The 15,829-nt window shown below is 38.3% G+C and overlaps 1 protein-coding gene and 5 non-coding genes across 6 annotated transcripts; all 6 read right to left on the reverse strand.

Moving 5' to 3' along the window:
* Positions 1-3,644: 3,644 nt before the first annotated feature.
* Positions 3,645-4,560, reverse strand: LOC149644212 (uncharacterized). The gene is made up of 4 exons (XM_089850359.1): positions 4,476-4,560; positions 4,353-4,415; positions 4,032-4,295; positions 3,645-3,974 (listed from the first exon to the last, which is right to left on the reverse strand). Exons 1-4 carry the CDS (start codon positions 4,535-4,537, stop codon positions 3,698-3,700), a joined length of 666 nt encoding a protein of 221 aa, XP_089706485.1. The 5' UTR covers positions 4,538-4,560; the 3' UTR covers positions 3,645-3,697.
* Positions 4,561-9,739: 5,179 nt separating this feature from the next.
* TRNAP-CGG (transfer RNA proline (anticodon CGG)) lies at positions 9,740-9,811 on the reverse strand. The gene has a single exon. It is a non-coding gene; the product is annotated as a tRNA-Pro (tRNA).
* A 729-nt stretch (positions 9,812-10,540) lies between these two features.
* Positions 10,541-10,612, reverse strand: TRNAP-CGG (transfer RNA proline (anticodon CGG)). Its single transcript has one exon. It is a non-coding gene; the product is annotated as a tRNA-Pro (tRNA).
* Positions 10,613-11,341: 729 nt separating this feature from the next.
* Positions 11,342-11,413, reverse strand: TRNAP-CGG (transfer RNA proline (anticodon CGG)). Its single transcript has one exon. It is a non-coding gene; the product is annotated as a tRNA-Pro (tRNA).
* Positions 11,414-13,902: 2,489 nt separating this feature from the next.
* On the reverse strand, positions 13,903-13,974 carry TRNAP-CGG (transfer RNA proline (anticodon CGG)). Its single transcript has one exon. It is a non-coding gene; the product is annotated as a tRNA-Pro (tRNA).
* Positions 13,975-15,343: 1,369 nt separating this feature from the next.
* Positions 15,344-15,415, reverse strand: TRNAP-CGG (transfer RNA proline (anticodon CGG)). The gene has a single exon. It is a non-coding gene; the product is annotated as a tRNA-Pro (tRNA).
* Positions 15,416-15,829: the final 414 nt, after the last annotated feature.

A 15,829-nucleotide genomic window follows, 5' to 3' on the forward strand; every position in this document is an offset into this window, starting at 1 on the left:
GGATTAGCTTTAACGCTTAAATTTAGCGGTTCTTCATTTTCGGAATCGCTCGAACTACTCATCTTAAAATGAGTAAGTTTATCAAATTGTTTAGAGTTTTATATATTTTTTTTTCGTTTTTCTTCTTTTTCTTTTAAATCGTTTTCGACTCTGTGTTGTAACATGGCCACGTAAGGTGATAGTCGTGGTCCGGTGCGATGATTTTCCGGTCCCGAGTATTTCCTTTCAATTTCCTCGAAAAAATTACGTCCAATGATAGGGACGTTTCCACACCTCTTTCCATCCCCAAGAATAAATCTGCATAACGGTTGTTCGAGGCCATGAACAGCCAATGGATGATTGTCGGCTCTCCATCCAGTCAAGGCGGTAAGGCAAGAAAAACAACGAACGGTTTTAGGACTAATGCAATAAAAACCGCTGGCTGCCATGTCATCCACGCTAATACCTTCGACAGACCATATCTTGAACGTAGATAATCTATTAACTTCGAGTCTCATATCCATCCCATCCACCACGTAATAATTGTCTTCTTTTTTATATTAAATAGTAGTAGTAATTGATATATTGGGTATATAGTATATATAAATACGTCAATAGATATACGAGTAATAGATATTGGGATTCCATATTGATTAATTATTCGTTTTTGTTAAAAAACGAATAATTTTTCGTGATCTTGTCGGGATTATCGATGATATGCTTGGCGATCTTGTTCACGATAGATCGAATTTGTTTACATTCGACGCTATCTTTAGACGCGACAAATCTTAATCTTCTTCCATCGCATTGCCAAATATCTTTATTATCTCTATCTTTTATATCCTCGTACTTGTATATTTGAATATCGAAATAAAAATCGTCACGCGACGCTGGTAATGAAGTCACGTAACTAGCTAAACCTCGTTTAATATCGTATCGAGGGACAATGCCGGTTTTTTCGATAGTATTTTCCTCTTTAACGTTTTTAATTTGCTCAAAAATATCTATTTCCTCCTCATCATCTGATATATTAAGTTTTCGCTTACCGAGTGAAGATGAAGATGCCATAACGAACGTCGAGTGAAGAACGAATAAAATATCCGAAAATCCCGAGCCCTTATATACACCGTCCCCGCCGCCCCCGGGGGAGGGGGGTGACACACGGCGTCCCCGCGCGCCGGCGCGCGGGGAACGCCTAATTATACGGTTAAAAATATTTTTTTCCCCAGTAATAATTACGATAGGAATTCTCGTAGATAATTATAGCCTCTATAAAATTTTTAAAAGTTAGAATTCTCATGGATAATTATACGATACCTCTTGGTTATAAAAATATATTTTGAATTCTCGTCGTTAATGATACTTAATGATACCTCTTGGTTATAAAATATATTTTGAATTCTCGTCGTTAATGATACTTAATGATACCTCTTGATTATAAAATATATTTTGAATTCTCGTCGTTAATTATACTTAATGATACTCTAGGTATATACAATGTAACAAAAATAATTGCTTTTTTAGCTGGCTGCGGGTATACTTTTTTAATGATGGGTAGATATACGATTTCAAACACCTGGATACCCCTAGGTTATCAAATATATTTTTTAAAAGTAATTTACCGAGAATTCTAGTCGTTAATTATACTTAATGATACTTTTAGGTTGTAAAATATATTTTTTGTATTACAATGTATCAAAAATAATTGCTTTTTTTATCTGGCTGCGGGTATACTTTTTAATGATATTAGATATACGATTGGAACACCTGAATTCCCCTAGGTTACAAAATATATTTTTTAAATTACATTGTATCAAAAAAATAATTGCTTTTTTATACGATGCACCTGGGTGTAATTACCGAGAAGTATTTTTTGCTTCGATCAAATTGGTCTGGGTGGAGTTTATGTAGAAGGCTAAAGACGCTTTCCAACACACATCCTACACAGATGGAAAGCTTTAATTGGTATTTAATGGTTTTATAAAAAACGAAAAAGTGTGGGAATTTAAACAGGGATTTTTCGGGGGAAAGGTGCTCCGATCTTAAAATGGATGATATTTTTGGAAAAAGGGCGAAGGGTCAAAAACTCTCGTAGATAATTATACTTTCAAAAATCACGTGTGAATTCTCCCAAGGTTTCTATTTTCTCGTAATTATCAGGTATAAGAATTTCTATCGCTTAAGGGTAATATTATGGAATTTTTAAGTGGAGATATTTTACTATAAAAAGACCCCGAGTTTTTGTTAGGAAAGTCAATCGAAAGTAAATGTTTGAAACTGCACTGCTCGTTCCTGAATAAAAATACCCGTGATGTGTTGTGAGTAATACTATTTTTATAAAAATATGGCTATGTTTCGCGATTTGAACTTACACTTAACAAAAAGCGGTGTAACGGTAACTGTTTGTCCGCGGGGAAGAGACGTAGAACCAACAGTTATTGTTGAAAGTGGAAACTTTATTTTAATACCGTATAAAATATGGTACATCTTGAACAAACGTAAATCTGAATTCGCGGCCTGTATGCAGAAATCGTCAATTAAATTTTATCGTTGTCAGAACATCTATATATCTATTACGAGTTTGGGTCTTGTCTTTACGTATGACGAAAGCGTTCCAGTAACAATTAAACCCGAAGTATTTACGCTTATTATGCAAGACCCCATGAACGGGTTTATTTCAACCCATATTAACTTTATTATTAATCAAAGAATTTTCATAAAAAATATGCTACTCACCTTTCGAATTCTTTTGGGTGATTTTGAAAAAAAAACTATTGGATGTTAAACGCGAGTATAAAACTACCTTACACGCATTTTGCAGCACGTTAAATTTAACCGATCTGTTAAAATCTTTCGAAAATAATTTACGTAATCCTCAAAATATTCAATGTGTTTTAAGCATTCAACAAATGATTTCGTACTGTTTAATTGAATTTTAAAAAATCTTTTAATAACATGTAAAATTAAAATACAACAATAATAAATGGTATATATTTGGAAAAAGTTAATATTTTTTTTTAGAAAAAGAGTTAAACATTTAAAGGATAATCAAACATTTCCATAAATGCCGTATTAAAATCATCGGGATGGCCGCGACAGGGGTAATGAATATTAAACATAAAAACGGGGATGCAAATACCCACTATCTTATTATATCGGGGACAGGATAGAGTTCTACAATAGAAAGCCTTTGTAATATTTCTATCGATTTCAGAAACCTCTCTTCCTTTACAAACGCAACACGGTACGAATGCGTATGAATGAGTTTCGAAGATTCTAAAATACATAGCTACTTTTACTTAACTATACTTTTTAATGGTAAAAATATCACTTACCCTGCAGATGCCCTTTCTCTCGCTAAAGCTGCGGTAATTTCTAACGGTACTTGGGTTCTATAAAAAACACTCTTAAGAAACTAGAAGCTTAAAAACAACTAGTAAACTTTTAGCTTACAGAAAGTCCATCTCCTGTAACTGCGGCTGAGGATTATCTTCTGGGAGACCCATGTTTTTTAAAAGACTTTCTCGGATGAAGCGTTAAAAGAAAATGATAAAGTTTTCCCCGAGATATCTACTATTTCAAAAGAATTATTATTAGGCGTTGTCAAGGTTAACTACTTTTTAAGGCACTACGGTTGTTTAAGAGAGGGGATTCTTATAGAGTGTTTAAGCTTAATATAAAAAGATAAGAGACAAGTTTCGTTATAATATATATATTTTTATTGAGAATTAATTTGAGATAATAATTTAGGTAAGCGTCTACGATCAATAAGAAAACAGAAATGAGAATTATTTAAAATATGAACAGGATAATATTTTTGATGATAGGAGAAGCAGATGAGATGTTGGTATAAAGGACAGTCTCGAATAGGACAGAAGTAGAGCTTGTAGACAGTTGTACGTCGTTCCGGAACGCAGACAGTTTCCCTGATAGTGTAGTGGTTTGGAGAACGGCAGTAACAATTAGGGCAGCGAGTAGGAATATCGTAGGTAGAACTATAAAAATAGGTTAAAATTTGTTTTTATATACAATAAGACTCATTTCCAACTTACTTTAAGTCAATTTGTAGATCTTTTTCGTATTCGGGAAGCCGGTATGCTTTATATTTAGAAAGGAAAAACGTATCTAGGAAAATGTTAATTGGATAGAAATTAGACTGATCCCAGGTAAGGCAGATGATAGTTCGGAAAAGAGGGCAATTAGGAGTAGCGCAAAAGTATAAAATATAGCGGGATTCAGTAGTACGAAAAATGACATGAGAATTAAATTCGGTGGAAAAACAACAAGAACACAATGTTGGATAGGGATATTTAAGACTGTAAAAAACATGTATTAGTTTATTAATTTTTAGATAATAATTTATTTTGCTTTACTTTAAATCAATTTGCATGCATGGGTATTCTTGAATCATTGCGTTGTAAAGTTCTTCGCTTTCGCTGTTTTAAAAATTTCTTGTTAGGTATCTTACAATTCCTCAAACTTATTTAAAACCTTACGTTTCTTCATCCGAGGATGATTCGGTAGAGACCACATCCGGGTCGTCCGCTTCGGCGAACATATCAAAATTCGCGATTAATTCGTTTATTTCCTCCTCCATGCCATCTGGGATATCATGCTCCTCGTGGATGATGATTGGTTCTACTTCCAATTCATCATCGATATCCCAGAGTTGGGGTAGAGCGCTATATATAAAATAGATCTGGTATTAAAAAATAATTTTAACTTGCTAGCTAAAATAACTTACAATTCCTCAACCGGTTGAACAGCGTTTGAGTTAAAAGATTTTGCTGGACACATTTTTCTAGTAGTACTCTAGACTTTGAAGATATTTTCAAACTTAAAGTTTTTTGCGTTATGATGTGAAACTTTGAAATCCGTTCAGTTTATATATGAAATTTTCAAGGTTGTTAGCTTAAGAAGTCTAGTTAGGAATTTGTAATGAGCGTCGAGGTCATCCCCTGGTTTTCTTAGAAAAATATATTTAACTGTTGGTTTTTTATGTATTAACGATTTTAAAGAAGGGTCCATATTATTGAGCGTCCCTATCGAAAAATATTTATCAGTCGTTTTAAGAAGGGTGCATATTATAAATGTATAATTTTAAAAGAGGCCCTCACAACGTGCGTGTTTCTTATAAGATAATATTACTTTTCACAGACTTGAATGAAAAACAATTTTCGGAATTAAATACCACAGGCCAAACTGAGTTACAGAGTGGTCAGGATCTAAACTGTCTTTTTTGTGAAAAAGACGATATTGCTAGTTTCTCATCTATTGGTGGTGAAATTCATTACTGCGTTAACAATAATTGTGAAAAATTTAAAAAAGCCATTTATAAACAATATGGTAAAGTTTTAATCACCAATATTGAAAACGCTTACGCGATTCTGGACAATAGTTTTTTTTGTATCAATTGTAACCAGTTTTGTTACAAAGCTCAACGCCAAGAAAAAGAGTGTTCATACTGGGACAGTGAAGAGGAACCAAACTATTATTTGTGTAGCTTCCCCAAAAAATGAGAGAAATTTATTCGTACAATTTTAATGAAAAAAATATTATTGAACATGATTGTAAAAATAACGTACCTCGGTTAGGGACGTTATGTCTAATCGAAATTGAAGACAATCGTCAGAAATTTGCGCGAAAGTATAAAATAACTCACACAGTGATTAGAAAACTCGTTTGCGAAGAAATTTTGAAAAACAAGCGGGAGAGTTATGTTGTAGAACTATCTTGGGTCACTTTCTGTACAGTTGACTCATTATGTCAAATCGATACGGTTGATTGTGGTATTTACATCCCTACAACGGAGTGTAAACTAGGTCGGATTCATAAGTACTATAACAAACAAAACTGGCGTTGTCAACATCGAAAAGAGGCGGCCTACGTTCTGGGATACGTTTGTCACGACAGTGAGGCTGTTCAAGCAGTAATTAACACGGCGATTGTTAAAATCATTTACGAATGCAACTCTACGTTGACGTATAAAAACCCATTTCGTAAGAATTACGCAACATCTAACAGCTTCAGCTCAAATTTCTAGAAGCTGTTATATATTAGTGTTGTAATCGATTCTTTACGGTTCGGCAATTACTCTAAATCATCCTTATCAAATACACTGTCTAGATTTAGGGATACATTTTTTAAGGTTCGATACTCTTTTTGTAAAACCGGTCACTTTCGTGACAATGTATCCATTGATAACGTGTATGAAGTGATTTTTTCAAAGAATGCCACCTATAAATCTTACGAAGATTTTCAAAATGCCAATCCATCTTTCCTAGAACTTGAAGGTGAAGATTGGGATTGGTAATGATTTGCAAGATAGTGAACCATCATTTACCTTTTAGTGAAATAAAAATTCAAAAAATGGATTCCGGGTTTGGAGAATGCATGCATCACATGGTTTTTGGTTCAAGTAACAATATAAATTATCGATTTTCGAGTTACGCGTGTGGCGAAGCTTTTTGTATTAAATCACAAGCTGCGAACGCGATACCTCGGTTAGGTACGTTATGCCTGATCGAAATTGAGGACAATCGTAAAAAGTTTGAAGGAAACAATCTAATATCGAAGTATGCTATTGCTCAACTTGTACACAGTGAAATGTTAAAAAACTTGTGGATCAACAACATTGTTAAAGTATCTCGTAACCGATATGATTTTTGGAGAGATGTAATCTCGATCGATACCAGGGATTGCGGACGTTACATCTTGACTACGGAGTGTAAACTAGGACGTTTACATAAATACAACCCTCATGAACTTGATCAATGTCAACATTCGAGTCAAGCAGCGTACGTTTTAGGGTATGTGTGTCACGATCAAGCGAGTGTTGAATCGGTATTAAACACAGCAATTATAAAACTTTTGTATGAATTTAACACTCGTTTGATCATAAAGGATAAAAATGGCAATGATGATTACTTCTATTATATTAATGGTGATCCCCGTATTAGTTATACTGTTAATGTGATAAAGTTATTATATATTAACGTAGTTATTGAAGAATTGCATAAATTTAATCATTCGTTAATGGATTTAACTTTCACTTTCGAAAAAATGAAAATAAAATTTAATCTCTTTACAAAATCTAAAAATATTCCAAGAATTTTGAGAGATAAAATCGGTTTAATATATGACCCCACTTTTAAAGTATTTTCAAAAGACGCTGTTAATTATGCACGCCTAGAGTTGCAAAAAATAGAACAAAAAATGTTATATTCATTTCCAAGTTTTTGGAATTATTTTCGCAGAATTTAACCCCAGAAAGAAGTTATTTTTAAAGAACGCTGTCAATTATAATTCACGAGATAGTGAACCATCACCTTTTGGGGAAATAAAAATTCTCAAAAATGGAGAACGTTTTTGGTATTGAATCGCGTAAAAATATAAATCATCGGTTTTCGAGTTATGTGTGTTGCAAACCTTTTAGTATTAAATCAGAAGGTGCAAACGAGATACCTCGATTAGGTACATTATGTTTGATCGAAATTGAGAACAATCGTAAAAAGTTTGAAGGAAACAATCTAATATCGAAGAGTGTCATTAATCAACTTGTACGTCGCGAAATGTTTAAAAACTTGTGCGCTAACAACATCGTTAAAATATCTTACTACCGACATGATGGATGGAAAGATTGGACCTCTATCAATACCCGAGATTGTGGACGCTACGTTTGTAGTTCGGCATGTAAACTAGGAAGTTTACATAAATACAACCCTAATGAACTTGATCAATGTTATCGAGCAGCGTACGTTTTAGGGTATGTGTGTCACGATCAAGCGAGTGTTGAATCGGTATTAAATACTGCAATTATAAAACTTTTGTATGAATTCAACACTCGTTTGACTATAAAGAACAGACAATGCAATGACAACCCCCATATTAAATATATTATTACACCTGTTAGTTATACTGTTAATTTGTTTAAGTTATTATATATTAGCGTAGTTATTGAAGAATTGCATAAATATAATCATTCTTTAATGGATTTAACTTTCACTTTCGAAAAATTTAAAAATAAATTTAGTCTCATTACAAGATCTCCATATCTTCCAAGTATTTTGGAAGATAGAAACTTGAGATTAGCGTATGACCCCACTTTTAAAGTATTTTCAAAAGACGCTATTGATTATTATTATCATCAAGACTTGGAGCGGATGGAAAGACACTTTTTAAATTTATTTCCAAATTTTTGGAATATTTATCGCAGAATTTAATCGTGATGTAATCAATACAAATAAACATTGTTTTTTAAAAAATTTATTTCATCCTTTGATTTGTTTTTTACACCATTGACACAATCCTGTTTTAAAAAAATTCTGATCTAAAATCGGTAAGAGTACAGGATAAAAACCAAGAAGCGCTACTCCTGGGTTCATAGATAACATTCCACAAATAACTCCTACAGGTACAGTTATGGGAAGGATAAGTAATAACCCAGCTAAACAGACATTTTCTTTTACAACCTGTAAAACACGCTGCGTACAACATCGATTATTACAATATTCTTCAGTCTTGGATTTGCTTGTAGTTGAAACGTATTTCTCCGTTGGTGGTACATCTCTCCCTATCTCATCGATAGAACAATGTATAAGTATGTTGCATGTCGAAAACCCTTTCACAATTGGGCATTCCGGGGAATATTTCCGATGCTCCTCATTTACTTTATCATTAGCTTTCCAACTATGTAATGTTATATCGCAATAAAAACATTTAACGGCGTCGCCCTTCTTTAAATAATAAAAACCATGTTTCGCAAACTCTGACGGTTTTATATTACTAACGGGGTAATCTTTAAAAGTTTCGAGCCGTAGTTTTTCCCAGTTCATTATAGCTTTACGTTTTGTCCCGAACTAATATAATTTCAACCACTGTTGCTGATATATCTTACAAATTTTACCTACGTCACAACACTACACGTGACTCACACGTGACTCGCATTTGATTGACAGGCGTGGGATTCTGAATTATGCAAATTATAATCATTTTCGGTTCATTTACATGTTTAAGGTCGGATCTCTGAATTATACAAATTTAGATCCTAATTTGCATAGTCAAAAGTGGGATTTCTGAATTATGCAAATTTGGATCATTGTTGGCTAATTTGCATGCCTAAAAGTGTGGTAACTTACTACTCCCGGGACCCCTCGCACCCTAAGCGAGTATCTTACCCCTAGACCAACGGACGAAATATGACACTGAAACATGCTCAACTCGTAGGCCTACAATTTAACTCGTTGCATTTAAATAGTCACCAAATTACTTCTGCAAAACTCGGGTCCGTCCGGGATTTGAACCCGGGACTACTCACACCCGAAGCGAGTATCATACCCCTAAACCAACGGACGAAATATGACATTGAAACATGCTCAACTCGTAGTCCTACTATTTAACTAGTTACATTTAAATAGTCACCAAATTACTTCTGCAAAACTCGGGTCCGTCCGGGATTTGAACCCGGACTACTCACACCCGAAGCGAGTATCATACCCCTAAACCAACGGACGAAATATGACATAGAAACATGCTCAACTCGTAGTCCTACTATTTAACTAGTTACATTTAAATAGTCACCAAATTACTTCCGCAAAACTCGGGTCCGTCCGGGATTTGAACCCGGGACCACTCACACCCGAAGCGAGTAACATACCCCAAAACCACCGGATCATGTATGACAGCGAGACATGCTCAACTCGTAGGCCTACAATTTAATTAGTTGCATTTAAGTAGTCACCAAATTACTTCTGCAAAACTCGGGTCCGTCCGGGATTTGAACCCGGGACCACTCACACCCGAAGCGAGTATCATACCCCTAGACCAACGGACCATGTAAGACAATGAAACATGCTACACTCGTAGGCCTACAATATAACTCGTTGCATTTAAATAGTCACCAAATTACTTCTGCAAAACTCGGGTCCGTCCGGGATTTGAACCCGGGACTAATCACATCCGAAGCGAGTATCATACCCCTAAACCAACGGACGAAATATGACACTGAAACATGCTCAACTCGTAGTCCTACTATTTAACTAGTTACATTTAAATAGTCACCAAATTACTTCTGCAAAACTCGGATCCGTCCGGGATTTGAACCCGTGACCACTCACACCCGAAGCGAGTAACATACCCCAAAACCATCGGATCATGTATGACAGCGAGACATTCTCAACTCGTAGTCCTACAATTTAACTAGTTGCATTTAAATAGTCACCAAAATACTTCTGCAAACCTCGGGTCCGTCCAGGATTTGAACCCGGGACAACTCACACCCGAAGCGAGTATCATACCCCTAGACCAACGGACCTTGTATGACACTGAAACATGCTACACTCGTAGGTCTACAATATAACTAGTTGCATTTAAATAGTCACCAAATTACTTCTGCAAAATCTCGTGTCCGTCTGGGATTTGAACCCGGGACCCCTCGCACCCTAAGCGAGTATCTTACCCCTAGACCAACGGACGAAATATGACACTGAAACATGCTCAACTCGTAGTCCTACTATTTAACTAGTTACATTTAAATAGTCACCAAATTACTTCTGCATAACTCGGGTCCGTCCGGGATTTGAACCCGGGACCACTCACACCCGAAGCGAGTATCATACCCCTAGACCAACGGACCATGTATGACAATGAAACATGCTACACTCGTAGGCCTACAATATAACTCGTTGCATTTAAATAGTCACCAAATTACTTCTGCAAAACTCGGGTCCGTCCGGGATTTGAACCCGGGACTAATCACATCCGAAGCGAGTATCATACCCCTAAACCAACGGACGAAATATGACACTGAAACATGCTCAACTCGTAGTCCTACTATTTAACTAGTTACATTTAAATAGTCACCAAATTACTTCTGCAAAACTCGGATCCGTCCGGGATTTGAACCCGTGACCACTCACACCCGAAGCGAGTAACATACCCCAAAACCAACGGATCATGTATGACAGCGAGACATTCTCAACTCGTAGTCCTACAATTTAACTAGTTGCATTTAAATAGTCACCAAAATACTTCTGCAAACCTCGGGTCCGTCCAGGATTTGAACCCGGGACAACTCACACCCGAAGCGAGTATCATACCCCTAGACCAACGGACCTTGTATGACACTGAAACATGCTACACTCGTAGGTCTACAATATAACTAGTTGCATTTAAATAGTCACCAAATTACTTCTGCAAAATCTCGTGTCCGTCTGGGATTTGAACCCGGGACCCCTCGCACCCTAAGCGAGTATCTTACCCCTAGACCAACGGACGAAATATGACACTGAAACATGCTCAACTCGTAGGCCTACAATTTAACTCGTTGCATTTAAATAGTCACCAAATTACTTCTGCAAAACTCGGGTCCGTCCGGGATTTGAACCCGGGACCACTCACACCCGAAGCGAGTATCATACCCCTAGACCAACGGACCATGTATGACAATGAAACATGCTACACTCGTAGGCCTACAATATAACTCGTTGCATTTAAATAGTCACCAAATTACTTCTGCAAAACTCGGGTCCGTCCGGGATTTGAACCCGGGACTAATCACATCCGAAGCGAGTATCATACCCCTAAACCAACGGACGAAATATGACACTGAAACATGCTCAACTCGTAGTCCTACTATTTAACTAGTTACATTTAAATAGTCACCAAATTACTTCTGCAAAACTCGGATCCGTCCGGGATTTGAACCCGTGACCACTCACACCCGAAGCGAGTAACATACCCCAAAACCAACGGATCATGTATGACAGCGAGACATTCTCAACTCGTAGTCCTACAATTTAACTAGTTGCATTTAAATAGTCACCAAAATACTTCTGCAAACCTCGGGTCCGTCCAGGATTTGAACCCGGGACAACTCACACCCGAAGCGAGTATCATACCCCTAGACCAACGGACCTTGTATGACACTGAAACATGCTACACTCGTAGGTCTACAATATAACTAGTTGCATTTAAATAGTCACCAAATTACTTCTGCAAAATCTCGTGTCCGTCTGGGATTTGAACCCGGGACCCCTCGCACCCTAAGCGAGTATCTTACCCCTAGACCAACGGACGAAATATGACACTGAAACATGCTCAACTCGTAGGCCTACAATTTAACTCGTTGCATTTAAATAGTCACCAAATTACTTCTGCAAAACTCGGGTCCGTCCGGGATTAGAACCCGGGACTACTCACACCCGAAGCGAGTATCATACCCCTAAACCAACGGACGAAATATGACATTGAAACATGCTCAACTCGTAGTCCTACTATTTAACTAGTTACATTTAAATAGTCACCAAATTACTTCTGCAAAACTCGGATCCGTCCGGGATTTGAACCCGTGACCACTCACACCCGAAGCGAGTAACATACCCCAAAACCAACGGATCATGTATGACAGCGAGACATTCTCAACTCGTAGTCCTACAATTTAACTAGTTGCATTTAAATAGTCACCAAAATACTTCTGCAAACCTCGGGTCCGTCCAGGATTTGAACCCGGGACAACTCACACCCGAAGCGAGTATCATACCCCTAGACCAACGGACCTTGTATGACACTGAAACATGCTACACTCGTAGGTCTACAATATAACTAGTTGCATTTAAATAGTCACCAAATTACTTCTGCAAAATCTCGTGTCCGTCTGGGATTTGAACCCGGGACCCCTCGCACCCTAAGCGAGTATCTTACCCCTAGACCAACGGACGAAATATGACACTGAAACATGCTCAACTCGTAGGCCTACAATTTAACTCGTTGCATTTAAATAGTCACCAAATTACTTCTGCAAAACTCGGGTCCGTCCGGGATTAGAACCCGGGACTACTCACACCCGAAGCGAGTATCATACCCCTAAACCAACGGACGAAATATGACATTGAAACATGCTCAACTCGTAGTCCTACTATTTAACTAGTTACATTTAAATAGTCACCAAATTACTTCCGCAAAACTCGGGTCCGTCCGGGATTTGAACCCGGGACCACTCACACCCGAAGCGAGCAACATACCCCAAAACCAACGGATCATGTGATAGCGAGACATTCTCAACTCGTAGTCCTACAATTTAACTAGTTGCATTTAAATAGTCACCAAAATACTTCTGCAAACCTCGGGTCCGTCCAGGATTTGAACCCGGGACAACTCACACCCGAAGCTAGTATCATACCCCTAGACCAACGGACCTTGTATGACACTGAAACATGCTACACTCGTAGGTCTACAATATAACTAGTTGCATTTAAATAGTCACCAAATTACTTCTGCAAAATCTCGTGTCCGTCTGGGATTTGAACCCGGGACCCCTCGCACCCTAAGCGAGTATCTTACCCCTAGACCAACGGACGAAATATGACACTGAAACATGCTCAACTCGTAGGCCTACAATTTAACTCGTTGCATTTAAATAGTCACCAAATTACTTCTGCAAAACTCGGGTCCGTCCGGGATTAGAACCCGGGACTACTCACACCCGAAGCGAGTATCATACCCCTAAACCAACGGACGAAATATGACATTGAAACATGCTCAACTCGTAGTCCTACTATTTAACTAGTTACATTTAAATAGTCACCAAATTACTTCCGCAAAACTCGGGTCCGTCCGGGATTTGAACCCGGGACCACTCACACCCGAAGCGAGCAACATACCCCAAAACCAACGGATCATGTATGACAGCGAGACATTCTCAACTCGTAGTCCTACAATTTAACTAGTTGCATTTAAATAGTCACCAAAATACTTCTGCAAACCTCGGGTCCGTCCGGGATTTGAACCCGGGACCACTCACACCCGAAGCGAGCAACATACCCCAAAACCAACGGATCATGTATGACAGCGAGACATTCTCAGTTCGTAGTCCTACAATTTAACTAGTTGCATTTAAATAGTCACCAAAATACTTCTGCAAACCTCGGGTCCGTCCAGGATTTGAACCCGGGACCACTCACACCCGAAGCGAGTATCATACCCCTAGACTAACGGACCATGTATGACACTGAAACATGCTACACTCGTAGGTCTACAATATAACTAGTTGCATTTAAATAGTCACCAAATTACTTCTGCAAAATCTCGTGTCCGTCTGGGATTTGAACCCGGGACCCCTCGCACCCTAAGCGAGTATCTTACCCCTAGACCAACGGACGAAATATGACACTGAAACATGCTCAACTCGTAGGCCTACAATTAAACTCGTTGCATTTAAATAGTCACCAAATTACTTCTGCAAAACTCGGGTCCGTCCGGGATTTGAACCCGGACTACTCACACCCGAAGCGAGTATCATACCCCTAAACCAACGGACGAAATATGACATAGAAACATGCTCAACTCGTAGTCCTACAATTTAACTAGTTGCATTTAAATAGTCACCAAAATACTTCTGCAAAACTCGGGTCCGTCCGGGATTTGAACCCGGGACCACTCACACCCGAAGCGAGTAACATACCCCAAAACCAACGGATCATGTGTGACAGCGAGACATGCTCAACTCGTAGGCCTACAATTTAATTAGTTGCATTTAAGTAGTCACCAAATTACTTCTGCAAAACTCGGGTCCGTCCGGGATTTGAACCCGGGACCACTCACACCCGAAGCGAGTATCATACCCCAAAACCAACGGACCATGTATGACAATGAAACATGCTACACTCGTAGGCCTACAATATAACTCGTTGCATTTAAATAGTCACCAAATTACTTCTGCAAAACTCGGGTCCGTCCGGGATTTGAACCCGGGACTAATCACATCCGAAGCGAGTATCATACCCCTAAACCAACGGACGAAATATGACACTGAAACATGCTCAACTCGTAGTCCTACTATTTAACTAGTTACATTTAAATAGTCACCAAATTACTTCTGCAAAACTCGGATCCGTCCGGGATTTGAACCCGTGACCACTCACACCCGAAGCGAGTAACATACCCCAAAACCAACGGATCATGTATGACAGCGAGACATTCTCAACTCGTAGTCCTACAATTTAACTAGTTGCATTTAAATAGTCACCAAAATACTTCTGCAAACCTCGGGTCCGTCCAGGATTTGAACCCGGGACAACTCACACCCGAAGCGAGTATCATACCCCTAGACCAACGGACCTTGTATGACACTGAAACATGCTACACTCGTAGGTCTACAATATAACTAGTTGCATTTAAATAGTCACCAAATTAATTCTGCAAAATCTCGTGTCCGTCTGGGATTTGAACCCGGGACCCCTCGCACCCTAAGCGAGTATCTTACCCCTAGACCAACGGACGAAATATGACACTGAAACATGCTCAACTCGTAGTCCTACTATTTAACTAGTTACATTTAAATAGTCACCAAATTACTTCTGCATAACTCGGGTCCGTCCGGGATTTGAACCCGGGACCACTCACACCCGAAGCGAGTATCATACCCCTAGACCAACGGACCATGTATGACAATGAAACATGCTACACTCGTAGGCCTACAATATAACTCGTTGCATTTAAATAGTCACCAAATTACTTCTGCAAAACTCGGGTCCGTCCGGGATTTGAACCCGGGACTAATCACATCCGAAGCGAGTATCATACCCCTAAACCAACGGACGAAATATGACACTGAAACATGCTCAACTCGTAGTCCTACTATTTAACTAGTTACATTTAAATAGTCACCAAATTACTTCTGCAAAACTCGGATCCGTCCGGGATTTGAACCCGTGACCACTCACACCCGAAGCGAGTAACATACCCCAAAACCAACGGATCATGTATGACAGCGAGACATTCTCAACTCGTAGTCCTACAATTTAACTAGTTGCATTTAAATAGTCACCAAAATACTTCTGCAAACCTCGGGTCC

The sequence above is a fragment of the Phalangium opilio genome, unplaced genomic scaffold, assembly GCF_054372755.1.
Source record: "Phalangium opilio isolate 3A_F unplaced genomic scaffold, DU_Popi_V2 ptg000090l_1, whole genome shotgun sequence".
NCBI lineage: Eukaryota > Metazoa > Arthropoda > Arachnida > Opiliones > Phalangiidae > Phalangium > Phalangium opilio.